The sequence below is a fragment of the Silurus aristotelis genome (assembly GCF_946808225.1).
Source record: "Silurus aristotelis genome assembly, chromosome: 16".
Taxonomy (NCBI): domain Eukaryota; kingdom Metazoa; phylum Chordata; class Actinopteri; order Siluriformes; family Siluridae; genus Silurus; species Silurus aristotelis.
This window is the reverse complement of record NC_139589.1, coordinates 11,949,016-11,961,256: the sequence shown is the minus strand read 5'-3', so window position 1 is coordinate 11,961,256 and position 12,241 is coordinate 11,949,016. Positions and strand designations below refer to the sequence as shown.

General features: G+C 38.3%; 1 protein-coding gene across 1 annotated transcript; it reads right to left on the bottom strand.

Moving 5' to 3' along the window:
• Window positions 1-313: 313 nt before the first annotated feature.
• LOC310739358 (granzyme K-like) lies at window positions 314-4,163 on the bottom strand. The gene is made up of 5 exons (XM_083565276.1): window positions 4,003-4,163; window positions 3,771-3,915; window positions 2,451-2,598; window positions 2,096-2,365; window positions 314-1,715 (listed from the first exon to the last, which is right to left on the bottom strand). Exons 1-5 carry the CDS (start codon window positions 4,055-4,057, stop codon window positions 1,545-1,547), a joined length of 789 nt encoding a protein of 262 aa, XP_083421402.1. The 5' UTR covers window positions 4,058-4,163; the 3' UTR covers window positions 314-1,544.
• Window positions 4,164-12,241: the final 8,078 nt, after the last annotated feature.

The following is a 12,241-nucleotide window of genomic DNA, read 5'->3' as shown; positions in this document are numbered from 1 at the left end:
ACTCTATACTAAACACAACAAGGTTTCAGCAGGAAATAAAAATGTATTTCAGCCAAGTGTTAGAATTTTGCAAAATTCATCACTTTTTAGGTTGCTCATGCTTTCAGCTACTCTGTGGGTGTTAGAAATTGGCCATGTGCTGTCAGCAGGAGGTTTTGGCTTGTTTGTGCTTGGACATCAGCAGACATTTCAGTGAGCGGATTGTCAGAATGCACCCAAGTGTAAACCATCAACAAACAAACCTGTTACGCTCCATAAACTGGGCTAAAGGCTTTTATAAGTCATTGAAGAAAAACATATTTTTACAATGATGTTGCTCAAATATTTATTTATTTATTGTTTCTATAGTAACTGCTTATGCACCACAACTTGTATGACAACATGCATAATAATTCTTTTGATGAAATTTTCAGTAAGAACAAACTTTTATTTTTACAATTACACATGATTTTTCACAAACCGTTTCCGCAAGTTTAAATTTTCTTCATCTCCAGCGCTTTGTAATATTAAAAGGTAAAGTATTCTGGAAGGTTTTTTTTCATGCATTTTATTGACTTTATTAGAGAGGAAAATATCAGGCTGCTAAGAGAATGATAAGCTAGTTTCACACACATTTAACAATACATGTAAAAATCAATTTAAATGCAATTTGTTGTCAAATTGATGTATATTAAAAAGAATAAAACTCATAGGTTTTCTTATAATAACACCCCACACAGTGTCTTTTATTTACAGTATCTACATGATAGAGTAGATTTTGTATTGGGACACCAACCTTTTCAGCCATGTAGTTCTTCTCCAAACTGTTAAAAAAAAAATTTGAGGCACACTATTGAAAAGCATTCAATTTTCCCTTCATTTCAAACTAGGAGACTCAAAACCGGTTTCAGCAAGACAATGCTCCTGTTCACAAAGTGAGCTCCATGAAGTTATATGGTTTACATGGAGTGAAAGATCTTGAGTAGAGCTCTGACCTCAACCCTGCTGAACACCTTTGGGATGAATCGGAAAATTGACATCGGTACCTGACTTTTCTAAATCCCTGTTGGCTGAATGAGCACAAACCTCCCCAAATCTAGTGGAACAATTACATAGAAGAAAGATCATTAATAAAAGCAATTACTGATCTGAATTATCAAAGAAACCCAAATGTTTCATAAAAGATGAGTCTAAAACTTGCTTTTTATTTATTTTTTTGCTTATAATGACTAACAATTGTGTTTTTGCAAATCACCCACTGGGGGGTTTCTCTCAAGCAAACTTTCTGATGTGGACTCCACAGACACAATGTTATCTATTGATAAAAAAAAAAAAAGAACAACACACAAAGTTGCTGACAAAAACAACCAAAACGGAAAGAAAAACACAAACGCAGCTTTCAAGACCACACAAATGTACATTTGTGATTTTGCAGTATGTGTGAAGTAAAAGATAAAGGAAAATCAAACAGTAAGTAAAGATCAAGTGAATATTACGTGGTGTATACACCAATTGACTACTGTATACAACTCCATCTATTGCAAGCATTGATGAACATCATGTTTTTAAACATTTGTGCTGTTGAAATGCTTTTTAAGTTTGTTGTTGATCCAGAGAACGTGCCTCTTGGAGAGAAGAGTGTAGACGCCAGGTTTCTTGGGATTGCCACAGCCATTTCCTCCTGACACCACACCCACAATATCTTTTTTACACTGCAAAGGTCCACCCGAATCTCCCTGAAAATAGATCAAGGCACAATTCATTCTTCTGGATGCTGAATGGAATCTTATTTCTTAGTTTGAGAAAATAAACTTAGTCAAACTCAGACTCTGCCCACATCAGTATAATCTTTATTCATGTGAGCCTCTGGTATTTTATTTATTTATTTTTTATCTTTAAACCACTTATTTTTTATAATTTAACACAGCTTTATGTTAATGCTCATGTTCAAATCTGTTTTTGTTTCTATAGTAACTCATTCACAAGGACATGCTTGACATGTTGTTTCTTCTTGACCACAAGTTAATATATTGTAGTCAAGAAGGACTTGTTCTGTGAATAATTTTAACGGTTGATATTAAATGTATTCCCCTAATAGTGAAACAGCTTGACTTACCCAGCATGCATCTTTGTTCCCTTGCTTGTTTTTTGCACACAGCATATCTTCAGTGATGTTAGGTTTGCCGTTGTAGAAGCAGTTGCACAACTCTCTGTCCACAACCGTCACCTCCAACTCTTGCAAGGTGTCACATGGTTTAAGGGCATCTGTCTGAGTGGTTCCCCAACCCATCACTTCACATTTTGTCCCTGTCTGGATTTTTATGCCCGATTTGGGAATTGTCTTCACTTGGATTTTGTTTTTCTGAAAATGGACATTGTTTTGGAGCTGGAAAAAAATAGTATCAAAATCTTAATGCACTGTGCTTTATGAAAACTTTTGACAATTTTTTCATTACAAGACTGCTCTTTACCTTCAGGAGCATGATGTCATCAATCTTTTTTTCAACACTGAACGTTTCGGGGATATAAGCGCTCTCAACTTTGACTCGTACTGCTTTTTTGTTCTTTGTCAGAGAGTGAGCACCTACAAGCACTGTCATTGGTTTAGATTTGGAAGAACTGAAACAAAATTCGAATTGTGGTTAAATTAGGGATAATGTGCATTTTATTCTTTTACTCTTCTTATATTTTTTTATTTATTTTATAAATATATATTAGAAATATCACTCAAGGACAGATTTATATAGGGTTATACTAATTTGATTTGCAGGTAACACTATTACATTTAATATTAATATTTTATATTAAATTTAGGAATGTATCTGTTATTTTAGTTCTTGTTATTGCTATCATGGCAACTACATGACTTGTAGCGGAGTTCAGCAATAAAAACAGCCACGTTTCTCAAATTTCTTTGATATCTGCTACACTGATTGATTCTGATTCAGTGCAACAACTTTTTTAGGTCAACTTTAATAGACCGAACTTTAATGACCTTATTTTTATTTACTTATTAAATTATCAACAAGCAGTTAATTAACAGTTTGCTGCTAAAGGTCGTATTTAAATGTTTTTTTAAATCAAATAATAATTTTTTTTTTTTTTTAAGAAAATGTCCATTTTATTTTGCCACCATTTTTTCAAGTATTTTTCAAAGGTTCTATGAAGGTCCTATTTAAACCTTTAGAACTATTAGCTTTTATGTGTATGCTGTGAACCCTTAAATGTATTTAAAATAAACCTCCATCTTTCCCAGGAAAAAAGTTTTATAATAAGAATAAAAAAAGCATATAAATGTATAAGACATTGTTTCAAACAAGGGAATAAAAAGCAATTATCAAAGAAAATTTTCAAGAACATATTTGCTAAAAAGTGAACCACCCCGAACTATTGAGTAAACCAGCAAAGCGCCTTTTAAGTGTATTTAATGTATGATTCAACACTTAAGTATTAAAAGACCACCTGAAAAAACATCTTAAAAAAGACCAGAGACCAAATATTACAAAAAAAAAAAAAAAGGAAAACACTTAGAGAAAACATACGGAACATGTGGTAGAAAGAAAACACTCAACTATTATCAGAAAGGAAAAAGACACAAAACAAAACACTGACCAACCATTTGTTCTAAAGAGTGAAAAAGTAACTCTTGAAAACTCTATTGAAGAACCCTTTTTCTAAGCAGTGCTGTAAACTAAAAAGAAACCACCAGAAGAGACAGAAGCTCGAAATGAACTCAAAATGATAACTGTTGGAACATTAGCACAAAATAAAATATATTCAAAAATGCATACAGTTTGCAGTGTGCAGCCGTCAGAACCCACTGCTTTTGAATAAGAGTTCCTCCACAAATGTGCATGTTCTCGACCTGGACTGACACCATCCATGGTTTGGGTTTTTTGACCTCATGGCCTCCTACAATAAGACTGCCTGAGCAAGCTGTAATAAGAGTAAGCGCTATTAGAGATTAAATTGTTCATTGGTCAGATATATATGGTTTCTATAAAATAAACAGAAGAATTTTACCTGTTGCTTGAAACAGAGTGAAAAGCAGAAGAAGAAAACACTCTTGAATGAACATGGTGTGCTCTGAGTAAAGAAATGGAGATTGGGTAAAGATCAGTGAAAACAAAACTTTTGAGATTAAAGACAGATGCTAAAGGAAACTGTGGTCAGTGTTGTGGGTGAAAACTTTCTCAGGAACACAGCTAGATCACAGACAGACAATGCTCCTCGTAGGTTTGTGATGTGATGCATGCAGCTTGCATAAACCCTTTTAGGTGTTATATGTGTGAGTTTTCAAAGCATCAGCAATGCAAAAAGGTATCTGTAAAAATCTGTATCTTTGGGCATTCTATAATAAAATATTATAAATTCTAAAAGGAAACTAGATATTGAAAAACTGTGTTCATAATTCAAATCTTTGTTGTCTACAATACAATGCATATATCTAAAATATACAAGGGGTTTTTCAGAATCTTAACCTTTATAAATACATATCTTGTAAAAAAAAAAAAAAAAATAATAATCATTAGCTTTTCCAAACACAAAAAAAATCTAACTTCTCTTTTCTGGTTATCCTGCTAAAGAACCCCTTAAATGTTCTGTGTATAAATAATGTTTTGAACACTTTTTGGAAGCAAAGTCCTGTAATTAAGTTAATAAATTATTGACAGACCAACTTTTCTAAGAAGAGAGAGTTGGAACCTTTTTTCTAAGAAGTGGAAAACAGTTAACTGTCAAAGCAGCCCTTAAAGGACCCCCTGTTGAAGTGTTTCAGTGAGGGTTCCAAAAAAACACTTAACTATTAATAAACTATTGATAAACCATCTTATCTAAAAACAACAGACAAAATAAATATTGTGTCTAAATGTATTACTACTCAGTTACTGGCAATAAATGGTTTTAATGTCAAACAGAAAAACAAATTAAATAACTAAATAAATTGGTGTAAGTGAGGAACCCAATCTATGTGTCAAATGATGTGTCCCTCCTCCTGACATTCACCTCCATCACCAATGTCATTAAGCCCTGCATGAGAGAACATGCTACATGTCGTAGGCGGTAAGAGGTGATGCTTACAAGAAATCTCACCAGGGAGAAACTAAGTCCTCTGCTCTAAGATAAATCAAAGTGGGGTAGAACTCAGCAGCAGCCACTTTTCACGCCTCTAATAATGATGTGAAAGCTGCAAAGCAAATACCCAAAAACTCAGCAGGAGGGCAAAAAGGCCGAGAAACACAACAGAAACAGAGAGAACACACTGCCCTGGTATAAATGTATGTACAGTACGGAATTGTGTGTGATTCTGAGAATGTAATTAAAAAAAAATTAAAAATGAATAAAATAAAACAAAAATATGCATAATGAAAATAAAAATATGCATGTGTTTGTCAATATGATTGGCATCTCTGGAATATTTTGTAGCTAAAACTTGCCTAGAAATACCGAAAAATTGCTAGGATAAATATTTATCCTAGTAAACTTGAATATTTATATATCCTTTTCTATCTTTTTTCATCTTTCAGTAAAAACAACATACATCATTAAAATAAATATTATACCCAATAGTCATTTTTGATAGCCATAGCAACTCTGGATGTAGTTCTTGTGCCACAAATTTTCAAAGTCAGTTGGAGGTTGCAGAAAAAGTCGCAGAAAAGATCACAATAGGATGCTGGAATGAAATGAGCTGGAAGATTACTCGGGCTCGCTTAGTGACTTGGAGAAAGTACAAATCGGCGCTTCCAGTTTTCACCTGCAGCATAACAGACAGCAGGAACCAGATATGTGGTCAATGCATCGCTGAAGAACAGTTGAAGAAAATTTTATTTTACAAGCAACAAAATATAAATAGCCAATTATATAACAGATGTCATTCAGTTTACTATCCATAGTGTAATCTGACAGGAGAGAGGTAAGAATGTATACAATGAAAATCACTCTAATCAAGATGATTTTGAAAATGTTGCCAAGGTAAGGGTCCATGTTCATGAAACCCAACTTATACAGCAATTGTATATTCAGCAATTTTTCCTGTAACTAATGTCCAAATAAAATTTCCAGATTGTGTGTAAATGTTGCTAACCTGTTGACATGGTGATTAGGTTTATGTTTTGAACATCTCCTTAAATAAAACTTCATCATATCATTACATGTGTTTTTGTGTTAAATAAAAACAGATGTTTCCTCTCTCTCCCACACGCACACCGACGCACACCCACATACACATATAGTCAGGATGTAATAATACATTATTGATTGATGATTGAGCACAATGACAAAACATTTATTTTTTTCTCTTTTTTTTCTCTTCTCTTTGTAACACCACTGCCTTTCAGTGTTGCTATGGCTTTGCTTTTTCTACAGCAAAGTCATACTGCTTTTTGTGTTGAAAATCAATTGACATATAATTTTAAAAAACAAATCTATCCCTGTACAATTCAGAGAGAAGATGAGAGGGTCTACACTTACAGCCACCATGAAATAATAATGACTAATTTCCAGATATTTGTCAGATTCCTTTTATCCTTCAACTAAAGTTTTTTTTCCCAGTGTTTTGCTATGCTAAAATGTTTAAATGTAGTAGCATTTGGTATCTATCGGATTGATTCTAATTATGGATTTCATCTTTCAAATTCTCTAAATAATTATCTGACCTTTCATGGGGAAGGCATTACATGTTTGGTTTATTGGGTATGAGTGGGGGCTTGGTAGCTATCATCCAGTTAAATATTATTACTCTACATGCAAACAAGGAAGCAATGGCAGTGCATTTATTCACAACCATGACTCCTGTGGAGAACTTAGAACAATGCCCACAGAGACTCAGGCTTTAATTTTGTGCTAAAGAACTGCTGAAAGAAGAGTCTCAAATACAGAAAAAAGTGATACAGGAGGTCGTTTGCACCAACAGTGACGTGTTGTGATACTACACAGTGATGTGATGTTATACATTTTCTTTTTAATAAAGTATACTTTTAGTGTAGAATAACTGTCTGTGTCAATTCAAATTGGGATGAGCCTAACTGCCAACCAAAATACCTTCATCCATCTTTCTATCTATCTATTTATTCATCCATCCATCCATCCATCCATCCATCCATCCATCCATCCATCCATCCATCCATCCATCCATCCATTTATCCATCCATCCATCCACAGAAAGAATTGTTAAAATTGGTTGTATCTATAGGTCAGTAATAGTGCTCCAGTTAAGGCCCCCAGAATATGTGGATTAGGAAGCCTTCTTCATGCTGACAGCTGTTACACAGCAGACTAGCTCATGGGTAGATTCCAGCTGATTTAACTTTTGACACATGAGCTTTGCCTACTACATAAAATTGGATGAGTGAGTGTGTGTGACGAGTGCACTATTTCTAAATGAGCTGCAATTACTTCCACTACAGATCAGATCCAGAATAGCTCTAAACTCGGAGTAGAAAGCCTCCCGTGATTCTGACCCTGTTCGACAGGAAGACGAACACTTCAAAATGGAAAACCTGTTGTTTAAGGAAGATGATAAAACAGCAAGAGCTAACAGAGAGTTTTAGCTGGAACATTCAAGCATCACAGTACCCGATTATTACCGAGTAACCCCCAGGATCCATTTTGCTTTCTCAAAGCTTACATTATCCTGTCAGGCTCAGGGATAAAGGAAACTGCTGTGAGCATCTTCCTCCTAAAGAAAAACTTTACAGCATTGGTTTGTGCAAAGCATAGAGCTTGTAAAATAATAAGCTGCCTTTCTGAATTCAGTGTAACATGAATATGATTACATATAAACACTAATGCTAATAATAGTAAAAGATGATGCTTAAAACATTATTATTGTTCATATTTGGGGGGTGAGATTTTAATAATTAGAAATTTGCTAAATATGTGTTAGCATACAGAAATGACAATAATGCAAAAAAAAAAAAAAGTCTTTTAAATATCTTTGAAAATATTAGAAAATTAACTTAAAAGGTCAAAATGTCAGGGTTTTAATAAACTTTTTTTTATTATTATTTTTTTTTTATTTACCAAAAATATACTAATCTGGCAAGAAATATAATTTAATCTTTTATTGACTGATGTATTTTAATACATTATAATAGCCATTGGTGTAACTGCAAATCACAGGCTTATATTGATGTCCCTGTTCTATCATCTTACAATAGTTAATAATTGTAAGGTACTTACCCAGTTTCTAGAGTTGCTAGAGTTACAGATTACACTGGAACTTTTATAATGTTGTATATTGTTGTTAATAAACACAAGAATGATAAGTTTAGAAGTTTTTCTTGTCATTGTCGTCACTGGATCACTTATTTAGGGTTCATTCTACTAATATAGGGACAAATCTATTAGTTAAAAAAATATATATACTTTATCTATTTATTTCTGCAAGGCTGCTCTGTAATAATGTACATTGATAAAAGTGCTATACAAATAAAATCTAATTGAATTGATTATATTGGGCAAGACAAGTAAGCAGATTCAAAACATAACATCATTAATTTGGTCTCCAGTTTCAGCACTTTGTAACATTAGTAAAGCTGGAATTTTTAAGATTTCGGAAACAGGGAAATTTACACTAATGTGAAAAAGGAGAGGTTGTGAGGGACTGGAATAATACTGTGGGTGTTGTTCTTCAACAAGTAGTAAAAGACTTCAGTACAGCTTTCACACTCTGTCAAGCTCTTTCTTTTTCACTTGTAGCTAAGCCATTCTAGTAGAGCAAATCACACATGCAATCTAACCACGAAGAGAAAGGACTTAATTAGACTAATAAAGAACTTTATTAAGATTGTTTTTTTTTACACAATGTAACTAAAATAAATTAATTTCTCTAAGTTCATATCTAAATAATCATTTTTATAAACACAAATACATACAACACAAATATTCTTGCATAATGATAGCAAATAGTGGCAGGCCACATTTACACCTGCTGCCCTAAATTTAGTAAAATATGTAGTCCTACTTTAGAGAGGACACCTGGGGGCACAGGGGAACACAGGACATGTACTGTATATACAGTGGTTTGGCTGTTTGCATATTGTTTTTTAATTTCCCTGTTTCTGACAATAGGAGCCGAGCAATGAATGTCTAATCAAATCTAATTACTGTTAAAATGATCTGCAATGTGTCACTGCAGAATATTACATATTATCTGTAATTACTATTAGGTGTTATCTGTATTATTGAATTATTTTTATTATTACATACATTGCACTTTGTTTTAGGCATAGTTATTGTGTTTTATTCTCAAAGAGCTCCGCCTTTTTTTCTCTTTCAGGCATAAACCAGAGGTGCAGATTTATTGTATAATTATTAATGATAGACATTTAAAGGCTTTATTTCACATTAATGAACATATCAAATATATCCATTTACTGTGACAGAAATCTAGAGCACTGCATTAGAACACTAGATCAGACAGATATAAAAAAGCATGCACATCTATACGACATCTGATATAGACAAAAGTTTGTATATACTTTACCATATGACTCGTATGTGCTTTTTGAACATCCCCTTTCACATTTAGTTTACATTTGTTGTTAAAATAACCTCCACTCTTCTGGCAAGGTGTTCCACTAGAGTTTGGAGTGTGCTTTGCACTAATTCAACCATAATGGTGTTCAGGGGTCAGGGGTCATTCAGTGTTTCAATTTATCCAAAGGTATTCATTAGGGTTGAGATCAGAGATCAATATCCACCTACGGTCTTTCACTCATCTCATTTTATCTTCTCCCGCTTATCTGGGGCCGGGTCGCGGGGGCAGTAGTCTAAGCAGAGATGCCCAGACTTCCCTCTCCCTAGACACTTCTTCCAGCTCTTCCAGGGGGACACCGAGGTGTTCCCAGGCCAGCCGGGATACATAGTCTCTCCAGCGTGTCCTAGGTCTTCCCCGGGGTCTCCTCCCAGTGGGACGCGCCCGGAATACCTTCTGCTCTGAAGGCGTCCAGGAGGCATCCGGAACAGATGCCCGAGCCACCTCAGCTGACCCCTCTCGATGTGGAGGAGCAGCGGCTCTACTCTGAGCTCCTCCCGAGTGACCGAGCTTCTCATTCTATCTCTAAGGGATCGCCCAGCCACCCTGCGGAGAAAGCTCATTTTGGCCGCCTGTATCCGGGATCTTGTCCTTTCGGTCATGACCCAGAGCTCATGACCATAGGTGAGAGTAGGAACGTAGATTGACCGGTAAATCGAGAGTTTCGCCTTGCGGCTCAGCTCATCCTTCACCACGACAGACCGGTACATCGACCGCATTACTGCAGAAGCTGCACCGATCCGTCTGTCAAACTCCCGTTCCATCCTTCCCTCACTCGTGAACAAAACCCCAAGATACTTGAACTCCTCCACTTGAGGCAGGAACTCTCCACCAACCTGAAGTGGGCAAGCCACCCTTTTCCGACTGAGGACCATGGCCTCGGATTTGGAGGTGCTGATTCTCATCCCAGCCGCTTCACACTCGGCTGCAAACCGTCCCAGTGACTGCCGAAGGTCTTGGTTTGATAAAGCCAACACGACAACATCATCTGCAAAGAGCAGAGACGAAATCGCATTGTCACCAAACCGGACACCCTCCGGCCCCTGGCTGCGCCTAGAAATTCTGTCCATAAAAATTATGAACAAAACCGGTGACAAAGGGCAGCCCTGCCGGAGTCCAACATGCACCGGGAACAAGTCTGACTTACTGCCGGCAAAGCGAACCAAGCTCCTGCTTCGGTCGTACAGGGACCGGACAGCCCTTAGTAAAGGACCCCGGACCCCATACTCCCAGAGCACCCTCCACAGGCCGCCGCGAGGGACACAGTCGAATGCCTTCTCCAAATCCACAAAACACATGTGGACTGGTTGGGCAAACTCCCATGAACCCTCCAGCACCCTGTAGAGGGTATAGAGCTGGTCCAGTGTTCCACGGCCTGGACGAAAACCACACTGTTCCTCCTGGATCCGAGGTTCTACTATCGGCCATATTCTCCTCTCCAGTACCCTGGCATAGACTTTCCCAGGGAGGCTAAGACGTGTGATCCCCCTATAGTTGGAACACACCCTCCGGTCCCCCTTCTTAAAAAGAGGGACCACCACCCCGGTCTGCCATCCCAGAGGCACTGTCCCCGACTGCCACTGCCAAGACAGCCCCACAACATCCAGAGACTTAAGGTACTCAGGGCGGATCTCATCAACCCCCGGTGCTTTGCCACCGAGGAGTTTCTTGCCTACCTCGGTGACTTTAGCTTGGGTGATGGACGAGTCCACCTCTGAGCCCTCAGCCTCTGCTTCCTCAATGGAAGACGTGACGGCGGGATTGAGGATATCCTCGAAGTATTCCTTCCACCGTCCAACGACCTCCCCAGGTGAGGTCAACAGCTCCCCACCTCTACTGTAAACAGCATTGGTAGGGCACTGCTCCCTTCTCCTGAGGCGCTGGACAGTTTGCCAGAATCTCTTCGAGGCCAGCCGATAGTCCTTCTCCATGGCCTCACCGAACTCCTCCCAGGCCCGAGTTTTTGCCTCCACAACCACCCGGGCTGCAGTTCACTTGGCCTGCTGGAACCCGTCGGCTGGAACCCCTCAGGAGTCCCACAAGCCAACCCGGCCCGATTGGACTCCTTCTTCAGCTTGACGGCATCCCTTACTTCCGGTGTCCACCACCGGGTTCGGGGATTGCTGCCTCGACAGGCACTGGAGACCTTACAGCCACAGCTCCGAGCGGCCGCTTCGACAATGAAGGTGGAGAACATGGTCCACTCGGACTCAATATCTCCAGCCTCCCTCGGGATCCGGTCGAAGCTTTGCCGGAGGTGGGAGTTGATGATCTCTTTGACAGGAGACTCGTCCAAACGTTCCCAGCAGACCCTCACAGTACGCTTGGGTCTGCCAGGTCTGTCCAGCTTCCTCCCCCGCCATCGGATCCAACTCACCACCAGGTGGTGATCAGTTGACAGCTCCGCCCCTCTGTTTACCCGAGTGTCCAAGACATACGGCCGCAGGTCAGATGAAACGACCACAAAGTCGATCGTCGACCTACGGCCTAGGGTGTCCTGGTGCCACGTGTACTGATGGACACCCTTATGCTTGAACATGGTGTTCGTTATGGACAAACTGTAACTAACACAGAAGTCCAATAACTGAACACCGCTCGGGTTCAGATCAGGGGGGCCGTTCCTCCCAATCACGCCCCTCCAGGTGTCACTGTCGCTGCCCACATGGGCATTGAAGTCTCCCAGTAGAACTACAGAGTCCCCAGTCGGAGCACTTTCCAGCACCC